General features: G+C 24.5%; 2 protein-coding genes across 8 annotated transcripts in view; both read left to right on the top strand.

Moving 5' to 3' along the window:
* The first annotated feature begins 705 nt into the window (after positions 1-705).
* On the top strand, positions 706-13,310 carry LOC126899666 (uncharacterized). 4 transcript variants are annotated; one of them, XR_007702664.1, is made up of 11 exons: positions 706-916; positions 2,733-2,846; positions 2,928-2,982; positions 5,236-5,379; positions 5,704-5,815; positions 5,894-6,136; positions 6,204-6,469; positions 7,708-7,867; positions 7,926-8,052; positions 8,309-8,490; positions 8,578-8,734. XR_007702664.1 is itself a non-coding variant. In XM_050674747.1 (11 exons), exons 2-11 carry the CDS (start codon positions 2,802-2,804, stop codon positions 13,149-13,151), a joined length of 1,422 nt encoding a protein of 473 aa, XP_050530704.1. In that variant the 5' UTR covers positions 706-916; positions 2,733-2,801; the 3' UTR covers positions 13,152-13,310. The 4 variants fall into 4 exon arrangements, 3 of the variants coding, with proteins under 3 accessions (XP_050530704.1, XP_050530706.1, XP_050530705.1); XM_050674747.1 differs by lacking the exons at positions 8,309-8,490; positions 8,578-8,734 and adding exons at positions 12,819-12,926; positions 12,990-13,310; XM_050674749.1 differs by lacking the exon at positions 8,578-8,734 and having other exon boundaries at positions 8,309-8,510.
* Positions 13,311-13,983: 673 nt separating this feature from the next.
* Positions 13,984-15,750, top strand: part of LOC126899662 (cytosol aminopeptidase-like) — a 14,392-nt gene continuing 12,625 nt past the window's right edge. For 2 of the 4 annotated variants that reach the window (XM_050674738.1, XM_050674730.1), the window contains exon 1: positions 13,984-14,659. Coding sequence is in view for 1 of the 4 variants with exons in the window: in XM_050674730.1 (XP_050530687.1) it covers positions 14,652-14,659 (8 nt within the window). In the remaining 3 variants the exon portion in view is untranslated. Of the gene's footprint in view, positions 14,708-15,750 lie in introns of all 4 variants that reach the window. The other 2 variants (XM_050674736.1, XM_050674733.1) reach the window with 2 other exon arrangements.

Here is a 15,750-nt window from a genome sequence, read left to right on the forward strand (position 1 = left end):
TACTCTACTTTAGTAAAATAAAATTCCTTATATTAAAAAAAATTTAACAAAATTTTCTTAAGGCAAATTCACATTGAAGCATTTAGTGATAGTGATGTTAGATTATCAAATATCAATCTTTACTAGTTTCAACTTTGCCTCTTTCCTAATACGGGTTTTTAATAAATGCAAGTATCTTTATAAAATGTTAAAATAATGCTCATTAAACGAATACCTTTTTAGTAATTAATAAGTCATACGTTAATTTAAGAAAATCTAGTTTTTTCATTAAAATTGTGTTAGTGTTATATTGATATAATAGAAATAAAAGTTTTTACAAGTAAAATAATTTTCAAAATAATGCATTTTATAAAGATATTCAGAAAAAATAATATTTAAGAAAGTTTAAAACCACCCGTCCTGAAGTATCCATGGTAAGAAACCTTCTCTTTAGGGGAGACTGCTATGGCTGTCAATGGGTAAAGGTCATAGCGTAAAAATAATAGATAACAAATCTATGAGTAGAACTCGGATATTTTTAATTAAAAGTCTATTTATTTTATTTTATCAGCCTATATTAATTTAACTAAGTGGATAGGATTTTTTAAAATAGTACGACATCTGGTGGTTGATATTCTGTTTATTTGTAGATCGTGTTGCTGGTATTTTAACTTATAATCAAAAGTACCAAGTTGGTAATGGCTGCCGTATTGAAATTATCTTATCAAAAAATAACTGGGAAACGAATTATTATATCCACACTCGTTTGCAGATTGTAGTGCGTCGTTTATGGCCTATGTACTTTGAGTTAATATTATTGTTATTGTGGTTGTTTTCTAAACGTTGAAGACGGATCTTCTTATGTATAGATTGGTAAAATCAATGATTCTATAGTTTAGCTACTAAATAAGATTGATTGAATTCGACTCATACGACAGTAAGAAATCTTATTTTATGTATTTATTTTTTTTGTTGATATAATGAATATATTTTTAAAATGTTATTAAGTATTTTGATAGTTTTAAGGATAGTTACATTCAGATTCTGATTTTTACTAAAAATCATCAGTGTAATGTGTCTTTATGTAACATATTGTTAAATTTGTAATTTAGAACTCCTCTATTAATAATAATAAATTGGGTAAATTATATACTTTTAATTTTTTTTTTTGTTTGTGATATAATACAGTTGGTATTGTATATTTATTCTATGGATTTTTACTCATTATTATGAAATTAATCATTATTATTTTTTACCTATTATGAAAAGGAATTAATTTCAGTACATTTTATTATAAAAATCATAAAGTAATATCATTAAAAAAGTTTTAATTTATTTAGGAAATTAATAATTTCACAAATATAAAGTTAAAAGAAAACTTCATAATTAGCTTAAATTCTGTTTTAGTTGTATAATTATTTAGATTTATTTGAAGTTTTGAGTAATTATCAAAATATAGTAGATGTATTTTTCCAAAGTAAGTTTGATATAACTTTATTAATAAAAATAAAAATTTTTAAAGTGTGTACTATTAACTAAATAAGGTAAAATTATAAATATATATGTAAATGAAAATGAAAGTAATTATCTGTTCAAGTTATAATATAACAAAATGGGTTTATCCAATAACTATGTTTTTATCTTTAGAATCAAATAGGTACATTTACAAATTAAATTATTTTGTATAATATACGAGAATAAGAAACAATACCACTAATCATATGTCTAATTTGTTTAATTTGTTTAATTTCTGTAATTTTTTCATTAAGGTTAAGTCATAGTGTCTCTAAATTCATTTTTGAGTTGTAATTTAGTTTAAAATTTATTGAATTAAAAATTTTTCATTCTTATATATTTGTGTTTATAAATTTTATTATTACTATTAAACAATTAAATTTATTATGAATTAAGTCTAATTGATAAGTATAGTAAAATTTTGTTAAAACAACTTTTAGTGATTACTATTGACTTTTTATATTTTAAATGTCCCATTAAAATTTTATATTAAATAATGTTTGTATGATATTTTTAATTTTCATTCATATTTGATGAAAAAAATTGATTCAAATATTAATGACAAAATTCAAGATTGTTGATATAAAAAAATAAAAAACTATTTAACTTTAAAAGTAGTGAATTATCTAATATTCAGGCCACTGCTTAAAAAGTTTAAAAATAATGTATGTAGAGGATGTCTGAAATATATAATGTGGTATTAAATAACATAAAGATATACTCCAGCAAAAATTGTTTCCATCTAGGCTATTAAGTTATAATTTAAATCTGATGCTATATATAAATAATCTAGCATATAAAAGAGGTAATTACACTTTTAGATTTTTTTTTAGGAACTTAATATTAAATCAACATTTTATAATACTATAAAATGTTATTTTTTATTTTAATTCTTTTAATTTTTGCTTTTGAAAGTGCTTTACTTAATGTACAATGCTTGTTTCAACAAAACTTAATAGATATCAATATATTTTGTTGTTATCGAAGATAACAATATTACTTTTATTATAATTATCAGTAATTTTAATATATTGGCCAATACTTTTAATAAAATTATGAGTATTGGTGTCAAAAAATTTGTCATTTTATTAGATGTTAAAAAAATCTAAGTCTCTCTTCTTAACCTTTTCATTCTTAAAGTTTTAAAAAAGCCCTTCTGATGTTATTAGTTATAAATATATCTTTTATATAGAATTCATTATCATTATTTTTTTTTATATACAACTTTTTTTTTACAGGCATATAAAGCATGTAAATCATCACCACACATAAAGAAGTCTTGTAGAGTTATTTCATCTCATTCTAAAATGGCACATGTCATTCATGCATCAAATGAAAGTGTACCTTCTAAGGTAATTGATATTAAATAATTATTTTACGTTGTTTTTGTATTATAATTTAATATTATTTTTTGTTTGTTTATATTAAAAAAGGTACCCGTATCAGCTCATTCAATGGTGCCACATTTTTCAGTTATAAATAAAACTGGTAAGTTTTTAATTTTAATGTAATTTACAATGGATTGATAACATATCACTTGAGTCCTGTTTTTATACTTTTATACAATATGTTTGAGTTCCTAGATAATAAGATTCATCAAAGTTATTCATTTTACCATAAAAAATATTTTTCTTTAAATAAAATTTACTTCAAATACTCTATATGTGCTATATATGTATACAGAATGATTATTTTAAACATTCAATTTTTTTTTTTAATTATAATTAAATAAATAAAATTATTTTTCTTTTTTTTAGTATCATATATTTCTTGATTTATCAGTTATTAATTACTTTTTAATCTATACCTTATAAGGGTATTTTTTAAAGTATAACATATATTTTTAACTTATTTATAAATTAGGAAATTATCTAATTAAGAAAACAAATTTTATATCAATAATTTGAAAGTTATTTACATTTTTATATCTAGATACAATAGGATTGCAATATCTAACACTAAAAATTGTCATACGTGCACCTGATTCCAGTCTTTTTTTTAATTGTTAATAACTTCCAAAATAATAGGTCAATAATTGTTATTCATTAGTCTTTTTTTCATTAGGTAATTTTTTATTTTATAAACTACTTAAATATGTATATAGCAATTATACAAAAAATAATTTAACGCCCTATTAAGGTATAAAGAATGAATTAAAAAAGTAATTAATAACTGTTAAATTAAGAAATATATGACATTAAAAAATACCAAATATAATTTTTTCGACATAATTATTATTTAAAAAAAAATTCATCGTCTAGTATTAAAAGAGCCTTTTAGAGTAGATACTTAATATAAATTTTAACATTTAAATAAATGTTTTAACATTTTTAAAAGTTATAATAATGACAAATTTTTATGATTTTTTTTACAATCACAATCCCCAATCTAGAAAATAGATTTTTAGTGTTAATAAGAATCACATTGGTTAATAGAAATGCAGTAATTATTTTGAAATATCTATATTTTATAATTTGTCTACTTTTAATAATAAAAAAAAGTAATATGTTATGTGGTTATATGACCAAGGTAGGGTGTTTGAGTTTTGGTCAATTAGTTAGCATTGAGGTTCTATTAGGTTATATAGTTTGAAGGCTTAGAACAATAAAGAAAAGTTGGTATAAAAAGAAATAATTAAAGTTCCTTTTTATAGAGATGATCTAAATAGGCTGACTGGTAAGTCTCTGCAAAACACTAAGGTAACAAAAGGTTGTTTTATGAATACTCAGACGAAGTGTTATGTATACAGTAGAAATCACATTAAGTTTTAAATTCTTTTAAGCAACGATGAGATTGTGGCTATCTCATGAAATTTGATTAGGTATATACGGTACAAACTAATCAGTGATAATTAAAGTTTGAAAATTAATAAAAGTATTTGATATATTGCTTTATCCTTTTTTACTCAGGTTGGGTTGGGTTAACTGTAAACATTTAGATTAATGTAAATTGACTTACCCTGTCTTTTAATTTCAAAATATTTAGTGACAGTCAAAAAAGACCGGCGTCTTTTCAATAATTTTTTTTATACATTTCCAAGTTTTTGGAAAGAATAATAAATAATTTTTATACGCAAAATGTAAATGAATGACACACTAATATGTACCTATTACAACATGGGGTCGCGGCCAGTTAAAAGAATTAATTCGCCGAGAGAGTTCTGAGTTCTGTATTGATTCTAGAACCTTCAAAAGTAGCTCTCTCAATGACTCCCTCAAGGATGTGTAAGCATAACTAAGCTTTTTTATATTATTTTTGATTATCTTCATCTTGGGATATTGTCGTGAGCACTTTTAGTGATTTTCAGTTTATTGTATTAAATTGAACATAACTTGATTATTATTTTAAAATAAGATGCATAGTATACAATGATCAAGTGATACATATATATACATATATAATTAATAGTATACAACAGTGTAAATTTTATGAAAAATAAATAAATAATTTGTTTGTATACAAGTAATATAAAATACTGATTATAAATTTTTCATTGATAAATTTAAGAAGTGTAATGCAAAGCATTAGATATACTTTGACACACTACAAAGATTTAAAGTTTATAAAAATTACAAAATCCAGATTTCCACAGTAAAAAAAATCTTTTTTAGTAACATCTTTAGATTTTGGTTTCCTTTGTTATAAAAACCACAAGAATCTTATTTTTCAAACCACCCTTGTATTTTTGAATTAGGTGTAAAATTTTCTTCTCACCTATTTTATATTTATTTTATTTTTAAGGAACATATGATAGTGTAGTAAAATACACAAGTAATCAATCAAATATACCTGGTACACCAGAAATTTATCATCAGAATGATTTAAATTGTTTTCCTTCCAAAAATTATCACCTCAAAACAAGTGTTAATAATACAGCTGTTCATGGTAATTTAATTTTAAGTTCCAAGATTTTAATCACCCTGAAATAAAAGTTGAAATTCCAATGTAGACATAAACTGATTTATATTTCTACTCTTATGACATTAAATAGTTTAAATTAATACAGTTAACCCCATTGTAAAGAAATGTTTAATTTCAAATTGTTTGTGTTTTATTTTAAACATAGTTATGGTAATAATTACCAGTATCTATGTAAAAACGGTACTAGTTAATAAAAATAGAAAAAAATAATAACTAAGATGTTTTTTTTTACAATGTTTATGTGGTGTTCGTTTTATTTTGTTCTATAACAGGAATTGATATTTTCAGGTTCTGCAGGATGTAGTGAAGAATCAAACCTTAATGTACCTAATAACCAGCATGTATTTAAACCAATTATATCTCCAAGACCTAGTATTTTAAGAAAACGTGATGCAGATGGGTATGGAAAAACTGGAATTAACTTATGTAAATTTTATTTATACTATATTTATTTAAAAATACTTCTAAATTTTGATAGTGTACTTAAAGCCCAAAAAAACCTTATACCAATTCTAACAAAACCTGAACCAGAAGACTGTATTACAGAAGAATCTATGCCTAGTAGAAATGGTTATAATGAGACAACCATTTGCCATGATGAACTACTTACAGCTCCTCAAGTGTCAGAAGTCGTGTTACCTCGAATTGCTGCATTACAGAGAACACAATCACAATTAATGGTTGAAATTAGTCCACGTAAAAAACCTCGTAAACAATTACTGTAGGAATCTGTTTTTCCTTTAATTTTGAACTAGTATAAATAAGTTAAATAAGTTTTTATATTGTAGCCCTGTGAATCAAAATAGTCCATTCAAAATTGTTGGTGATGAAATGGAATATGTTGAAGATAAGGTAATTAAACACAATAAAAATGAATTCCCAGATGATGATGTGTTGGATTGTAATGATGATTGTGGTGATGGGGATGCTGAAGATGAACTAGAGGATGAACTAGATGATAATGATATGGATGTTGATGATGACTGTCCAGCTGATGATGATTATGATGAAAACGATGAAGATGATACTGTATTTGGGAATGACTTTGACAATGGTAATTTATATTATTTCACAAATATTTTTTTTTTATAAATAAGTTATCACAAAATCTGTGGTATAAATGTTTATATATTTTTTTTAAATTTAATATTAATTTTTTTAACTTACTACATTTTTTTTCTATACAATCCAAATTTTATAAAAATTTTGTTATTGGTGTAACTTTGAATTTTTTCATGTTTCATTTTTATTCTTTGATAACATTACTAGACTTCTTTGGGTCAAAAGTTATTTAGAAATATTACTTAGCTTTTTAGTATTATATTGACTAATCAATATTCAATATCTGTACGTTTAAAAGAGTTTCAGGTTGGTATTGGTAATACATTTTTTTTTTTAATCAATAAGCAGATAACCACTTGCTGTATATGACAGAATACATACTTGTTGTAATTAAAGTTTTGGTAACTTACCATCTGAAATATTTATACTCATTTTATTTTGGTAAATGCAGATTTCTTATATTTGTCAGACACTAATTTTAGGGAGAAAATACCACTGGTAAACACAATTCATAACACTATTTTTTGATTGACTATTCATAGTGAAACATATATAATTTGCTTATAAAATATAAAATTATATAATATAGAAAATAACTGGTTGGTAACAATTTTTGATGTAGTACTTTAGAAGTTATTCTCATTTTTATATCTTGGTAGGGAGAAAAATGTAGCCAAAAAATGTTTAATGATAAAATTAGCAGTTATCATGCTTTACCTCCAGTGTATATAAAATGATAAAAACTACTAAATGACAATTCAGAAGACAGGTCCAAAACTTGTTGTAGAACAATAATTTTTTAAATTAGATTGCTTTATAAGCTTATTTTAAAAAAAGTTGACAACCCTATAAGTTATAAGGGATAAGGTTATAAAAACTAATTATTAGCCGATTTATCAAGATATGTAACTAAATAAAAATCAATTTTTTGTATTTTAATATTGTTGATTTTTTGAGCAATTGAGTGGTTTATGCTTAACCGAATCATCCTATATAATGATTATATAAGTTTTATATATTTTTTTGGGATATTAAACAGTTGAAAAATTATATACTAAAATATTTTTGAATACAAATTTTTTTATAAATAAATTGATAGTGTACATGTAAAATTTTTTTAAATTTTGCTTACCCTTATAGGTATTTAATAGATAAAAGTATAATATAAAAATATAAATGTTGTTTATATTACTTTTTTTTTTATGTACATTTTACATATCAATATTTCAGGGTTTGACTATGTGAAAGCTGATAAAACTTATTTTGAGGATGGAAAAATATCAACAGATTTAAGTGATGGTAGCTCAACATACAATCCAACGAACAAAAGACCTACACTTTTAGGAAGGTTAAAGAACTCTTGGCGTGGTCAATCACATCACTTTCAAAAGTAAACAGTAGTACTTTAAAAATATACAAATAAATAATTTTTTAATAACTTTTTTTAGACATAGTGATTTTAAAGTAAAAGAAAATAAAAAACAATTAGCTGAAATTCAACAAGCTAAAAAATGGGCACCAGACAGTAGATCTGGATGGAGAGTTAGACATTTGTTAAAACAATTTGATGGAATGGTGAGTAGTCATGTTTAATTTTTACTAGTCATATTTTAAGTTATATAGAAAATTGAATTGTTTTACCAAATATAAGTTAATTTAACTTTTTTAATTTTCTTGTGCTTAAATGGGAAAAATCATGTTATTATTTAAACTGATGCATTTTGTATTCCATATATTTAATTTATAATTCTTAAACTTTAAATTGATACATGGTTCAGATGAATAGGTGACATTTATTTAGTGGTATGTTTGGAAATTGACTATGTTTTAGTATATTGAATTTTATTGAATCCAAACTGTTACTAAAAGGGTAACAGGTATGATGATTTTATACAAGAAAAAGTGCAAAAATTATATAGTAAGTGGAGAAGAAATAGTTTAATTGTTCACTCCAAACTTACACAAAATGAGAATGATTTTGATTGGTCATAGATGATTATTACATATCATGTGGTGAGTTGCAACATCACACAATATAAAGCTACTACTTACATAAATATAGTTTTATGTAATCTGTATTTTATCAATTTTTTTTTAAAGTCATCTATTGTCACAAAATGGTATTAAGATATGTTCATATTAAGAATAAAGTTTTGTGTTTGTTTGGGAATCTGTGTATTATAAAATTATCATAAATGCAAATTAATTTTAGTGTACTATTAAAATAGTACTTATTCGGACTTAAGATGGTAAGACATAATAGCATAATATGAAATTATCACATTTTATGATTGGTAGCATAATTACTTTTTTGATTACACAAATGTAACCGTTTATCATTTTAATACCATTTAATTTTATAAGTCATCATTTTATATTCAATTTTGACATAATTAAAATAATAAATTAATGAATTATTATAGTAAACCGTTTAATAAATGTATTTTTATTATATATATTTATAAATAATATATTATATTTTGAGGAGAAAGGAATATTACAAAAATTTATAATTCAGTTATCAAAATAACCACTATATTTAATATTTGTGTATTTTAAAGGTAAAGTTATTAATTTATTTTTGGTAACAAAAATAAAACAAATAATTTATTTTAGGTGAACAATTTGGAATTTTTAAAACAATTATAAACGACATTATGTTTATTCTTATTAGTTGAATATTTCCATATTTTTCTTTTTTTAAGTTAAAATTAAATACAGAATCTAATTTAATGTCATACAAATTAAAAACAAAATATCCCAATATACACAATATAATTTAAGTTACTGCACTTTCAATATTTTCAATGAGTATACTGTATACTATATGCATACTATTATATGAAATATATCTGTAGTGTTTGGTTTTGTGTTGATAAAAGTTATACGATAATCAATTACTAATTAGATAATTTTTTTTTAAATAAGTATAATATTCTTTGATATTAATTATCATCAATATTAAGGTATATAACAAAATTTTCTTTATTATATAAAATAATTTCCATAATAAATTTTCAATAATTTTCATCAATGTTATGTTACATTTAGTGAAATTCCATGCAAGAACTTATTAACATAATTGTGATATTAAATAATTTATATAAAAATAAGAAATTCTAAAAAAATATTAATTTATATTGTTCTTAGTATAATAATAATCAAAACTTGACTTATCCCATATAACTGTACATCACAAATTTGATTTACTTTAAAAAGTTTTCAATAAATCAAGTATAATATTTTGTTATTTGAAAATTTTTATTTTTGAAATAATTGCTATGGTGTATTCAAGAGATCATTAGTAGTTGAATTACTCCTCAAAAATATTAGCCTAATAATATTTTATCTCCTCTCTATATATTCAATTTATACAGAGTGTTTAGTAAGTAAGGAAACAAGTAAATTGTTACAAACAATGAGAATAATAGAAACCCGTTTCCTTACTTACTGAACATCCTATATTCAGTATATGTATAAATACAAAGTGATCGGTTTATCATGAACTACTAATTAATTGCAAAATAAATACAATATTAGAAAGAAATTTTTTAATTTCTTTTAGTTACATATATTTAATGATTTATTAGTTAATAATTACTTTTTAAAATTATCTCGTACAATTTTATTGTTTAAATAGCAACATACTTATTTATATAGTGTATAAAAAAGGAAATAATCTAATAAAGAAACTGGACCAGTAATTTTTAAGTTATTCTCAATTTTATACTTAAGTGGGACGAAGAGTGACTAGTGATAAATATAGCAGCACCCACTCCATACCACCAGTCATTACTTTAAATTTTTAAAACTTCTGAAATACTGATCCAAAAGTTGTAATCAACATTTTAAACATATTAGCTATCCTTTTTTTAATGAATAGATCAATTATAATGGTATTGCTTTTAATCTGTTGTAAATTGAAAAATTTTATATACATTTCAGAAATAAATTTATGAGTCATAATAATAATAATTGATGGTCAATTTGTTATCCATAAATTATTTAAATACTAAAAAACTAAACAATTTCTTTAAGAACTAAGTAATTTTTTAACAATAACTCGCATAGTATTTTTTTAAATATAAAACATGCTATATCTTTTTCTTTTCAATAGAATCATACATTCTATAATTTTAAAAAAATTCTTTACCAGTTTCCCCTAAAAGTTTTGTCAAATTATGTTTTTATTTAATGTTAACATATAAATTCAACCAGCTTCAAAATAAGAAAATGTACACAACTAAAGTTATAAACATTCAGTTGTGAAAACTTGTTATCGAGCAGTCATTTTCATTATTTTTTATAAGTTAGTTAATTATGTATGTCACCTTTATAAAAATAAAAAGTTGATATCCATTTAAGTTATTAGGGATAATTTTAAAAAGTAATTATGAGCTGTTACTAAAAAATAAATGTTACTAAAAAAAAACAATGTTTTTTCTATTATTGTATTTATTTTGCAAGTAATAGAGTAGTTTATAATTAACCATTGTTTATATATTTTTATTATTCCTTAAATTACTTGTATTTTACCTCCTCTGGATTATTTCATNTCTGTAGTGTTTGGTTTTGTGTTGATAAAAGTTATACGATAATCAATTACTAATTAGATAATTTTTTTTTAAATAAGTATAATATTCTTTGATATTAATTATCATCAATATTAAGGTATATAACAAAATTTTCTTTATTATATAAAATAATTTCCATAATAAATTTTCAATAATTTTCATCAATGTTATGTTACATTTAGTGAAATTCCATGCAAGAACTTATTAACATAATTGTGATATTAAATAATTTATATAAAAATAAGAAATTCTAAAAAAATATTAATTTATATTGTTCTTAGTATAATAATAATCAAAACTTGACTTATCCCATATAACTGTACATCACAAATTTGATTTACTTTAAAAAGTTTTCAATAAATCAAGTATAATATTTTGTTATTTGAAAATTTTTATTTTTGAAATAATTGCTATGGTGTATTCAAGAGATCATTAGTAGTTGAATTACTCCTCAAAAATATTAGCCTAATAATATTTTATCTCCTCTCTATATATTCAATTTATACAGAGTGTTTAGTAAGTAAGGAAACAAGTAAATTGTTACAAACAATGAGAATAATAGAAACCCGTTTCCTTACTTACTGAACATCCTATATTCAGTATATGTATAAATACAAAGTGATCGGTTTATCATGAACTACTAATTAATTGCAAAATAAATACAATATTAGAAAGAAATTTTTTAATTTCTTTTAGTTACATATATTTAATGATTTATTAGTTAATAATTACTTTTTAAAATTATCTCGTACAATTTTATTGTTTAAATAGCAACATACTTATTTATATAGTGTATAAAAAAGGAAATAATCTAATAAAGAAACTGGACCAGTAATTTTTAAGTTATTCTCAATTTTATACTTAAGTGGGACGAAGAGTGACTAGTGATAAATATAGCAGCACCCACTCCATACCACCAGTCATTACTTTAAATTTTTAAAACTTCTGAAATACTGATCCAAAAGTTGTAATCAACATTTTAAACATATTAGCTATCCTTTTTTTAATGAATAGATCAATTATAATGGTATTGCTTTTAATCTGTTGTAAATTGAAAAATTTTATATACATTTCAGAAATAAATTTATGAGTCATAATAATAATAATTGATGGTCAATTTGTTATCCATAAATTATTTAAATACTAAAAAACTAAACAATTTCTTTAAGAACTAAGTAATTTTTTAACAATAACTCGCATAGTATTTTTTTAAATATAAAACATGCTATATCTTTTTCTTTTCAATAGAATCATACATTCTATAATTTTAAAAAAATTCTTTACCAGTTTCCCCTAAAAGTTTTGTCAAATTATGTTTTTATTTAATGTTAACATATAAATTCAACCAGCTTCAAAATAAGAAAATGTACACAACTAAAGTTATAAACATTCAGTTGTGAAAACTTGTTATCGAGCAGTCATTTTCATTATTTTTTATAAGTTAGTTAATTATGTATGTCACCTTTATAAAAATAAAAAGTTGATATCCATTTAAGTTATTAGGGATAATTTTAAAAAGTAATTATGAGCTGTTACTAAAAAATAAATGTTACTAAAAAAAAACAATGTTTTTTCTATTATTGTATTTATTTTGCAAGTAATAGAGTAGTTTATAATTAACCATTGTTTATATATTTTTATTATTCCTTAAATTACTTGTATTTTACCTCCTCTGGATTATTTCATATATTTCACCTATTTATTATATTTATATTTATAATATTTATTTTATATTAATTTTCTAAGTAACTATTAAATTTTTTACAGGTAAAAATTGAAGATGATGTCATTGAGAGGATGACTGATCTTTTACAATTAATTGAACATGAATGTAATGATTTAAATTTACGAGATGACATAGTAGAACTTATTAAGGTAAATATTATACAAATGTAATAAGAATATTTTCATTTATGATTATTAATATATATTTTCTAGGATAATATTCAAAGAAGTAGGGTAACTAGAGATCAACTAGAAGAAGTTAGTCGTCATTTATCAAAAATATTTGATTATAAAACTTTAATTGAAGATGTGGTTGACAAATTTTGCCCAAAAGAACTAAAAAAAAAATGTCCTAAAGTATTTAGTAAAGTGTAAACACATCTATATATATGTGTGTGTATATAAATTAATTTTATTTAAAATGGTACATTTTTTAATGTTTTTTTTTGTTCTATATATTTATTTATATAAAAAAAGGTTTTCTATTTTTATTGAACACTGCACATAGATTTGTAAATATTGTAATTAAAGATATTATACAAAATAAAAAAAAGAGGATAATATATTAATAAAAAATATTATAATTTGTTCTTGATTGCTAGATTTCACTTTTGTAGTAAGTTGATTTTGGTGTTATAATTCAAGATCTCAACTAAATGACTTCCTTCGCTTCGTTTGATCATAGGAAATAAGAACACTTTTAAAGCAATGATGATGTTATTTTCATTGGAACAACTAGACATGTAAAAGTCTTATTAAAAAAATGAAGATTATATCAAATTCCATGTTGATGTATAGATAAAGTCATTGTTAAATAGCTCTTTTACCTTTGTTTTACTTTGCCATGTTTTTTTTTTGTCACTACACAAGGTTACTTTTCTTCTACTGGGATCAATTTTGCCTAATGATTCGTCAAAAGATCAATAAATGTATCTAGTTAAAATAATCGGTGTTGTAATTTTTTTAAATTATTCCTCTTAATCCACGTAATAAATAGAAATGTTCCAAAAATTATTGTAAAATAATTATGTTGATATTTTTAGTATTCACTTTATATTGAAATAATTTCTTGAAAACTGGAAAGATTATTGCGAAATTTTTATTGATAATACTTCAAACATTTTCTATACTTTTTTTTACGACTTTTTTACCAAGGTACTGTGGGAACTTTTTTAGTAGTAGATTAGCTATAGTATATTCCCAACTTTACTTTCCATAGGTTTACTTAAATTACTGCCGTATACGATTTTTAAAAAATCTTTTAGGCATTAATTTAATGACGCATTCATTGAACATTAAATGTTGAGAAGACATATCTGTGATGTAAGCCATTTCTAATTATAAAATATCCTGTAAAGAATTGACTAGAAGGTTTGCTTTCCTGTTGCATTTAGTGTTGATTGTTGTTAAATTGTGCTGTTGAATGCTGTCATCTTATATTGACGGATTAATTCAAAAACATAGTTTTACTCTATCTATTTGTTCAAAAGTTAAAGTGTGTACCGGTCAAGTTCCCCACATAGCTCGAATCGCATTACCCCTCTCCATGTAATGACGACACTCGTGTCCGGCACTACCGGCAGTTTGCCGTCACTAACTACGTCGGTGTACGCGATTGATGTCGTACCGCATCTCTTGAGTCTGATGACTCGTGGCCAGTGAGCTGGCGTGTTTTTAATTTGTTTCATTGTTTTTTGGTTGGTATTGGCCTGTTTAGGTGACAACCAACACTTTATATTACCAGTTACGTGCTATTACTCGAGTGCTCAACGGAAATAGAGCAGCGGAGGTTGCACATTCCTAACGCAAAAGGAAGAATTACTTTGGGAAGCGTTTTGGCAGTCGATTCAACGTTAATTGCACTATGGATAGCTGATGGCTGGGTGATGTTTCGTTTTGTTTGTTTTTTTTTCTACTATTATTATTCTAATGTTAATATATTGATATATTGAATATTTATTAGTTTATAAATATATATATGTATAATAAAGTTACTGTGNCGTGCTTGAGTGCGTGCCACAGGAGTCTACTCCAAGGACTCAAAGGCAACTGCCGAGACTTCAAAACACGTTGCAGACAGGATTTAAAAATCGGAGACAACCAATGTCGTTGTCGTTAGTATCCACTAACAATAGGTCGAGCAGTGTGTGTAAAATTTGTAACGGTGGGCATGCAGTATCCAGTTGTAAAACGTTCAAAACATGGGCCGCCGCCACACGTATTAAATGGGTACGTGAAAATAAAGCGTGCTTTCGTTGTCTCCGTGTCGGTCATTGGGCACCCGATTGTCGGGCACCGATAGCGTGTGACAACTGTACTCAACGACATCACCCACTATTACACACAGATGCTAACGTCCGTATTATGCCGATGTCCAATGTTACAACCAATAGTCAACCACTGCAAGATGAAACTGTTGTTCCAGCGTCACTCACTGGATACGGCCCGACTGTTGGTCATTCAGTATTATTAGGAACAGTCCTCGTACACATACGCGACTGTGTTGGCGTTTTACACACGGTTCGGGCACTTGTTGACTCGGCGTCACAAATTAATGCAATAACTTCGGCCTGTGTTACGCGATTAGGACTTCGGGTTACACGATGGACGGCCCCGGTTTCTGGTTTGTCAGGGACATCAGTACCAAATGTTCAAGGGTTAGTAAAGTGTGATATACGACCAAGATACGCGACAGAGCCTATTTTTACATTCAACGCATGGATGTTTCCTACTATTACCGTCCAGATGCCCAGTGAAGGTATTGCTGATGACATAGCCGCGAAATATGATAACCTAGCTTTAGCTGATCCGTCATTTGCGGTGCCTAATAATGTGGACTTATTGCTCGGCGCAGACTTGTTCGCACGTATACTCGACGGTAATCGCGTCTCCGTCGGAGAGTCGCTGCCAGTGGCTTTTGGCTCAGTGTTTGGATGGATACTTATCGGTCCAGTCCCCCAGACCAACGATTATA

Source organism: Daktulosphaira vitifoliae, unplaced genomic scaffold (genome assembly GCF_025091365.1).
Source record: "Daktulosphaira vitifoliae isolate Bord-2020 unplaced genomic scaffold, ASM2509136v1 Scaffold_2, whole genome shotgun sequence".
Lineage (NCBI taxonomy): Eukaryota > Metazoa > Arthropoda > Insecta > Hemiptera > Phylloxeridae > Daktulosphaira > Daktulosphaira vitifoliae.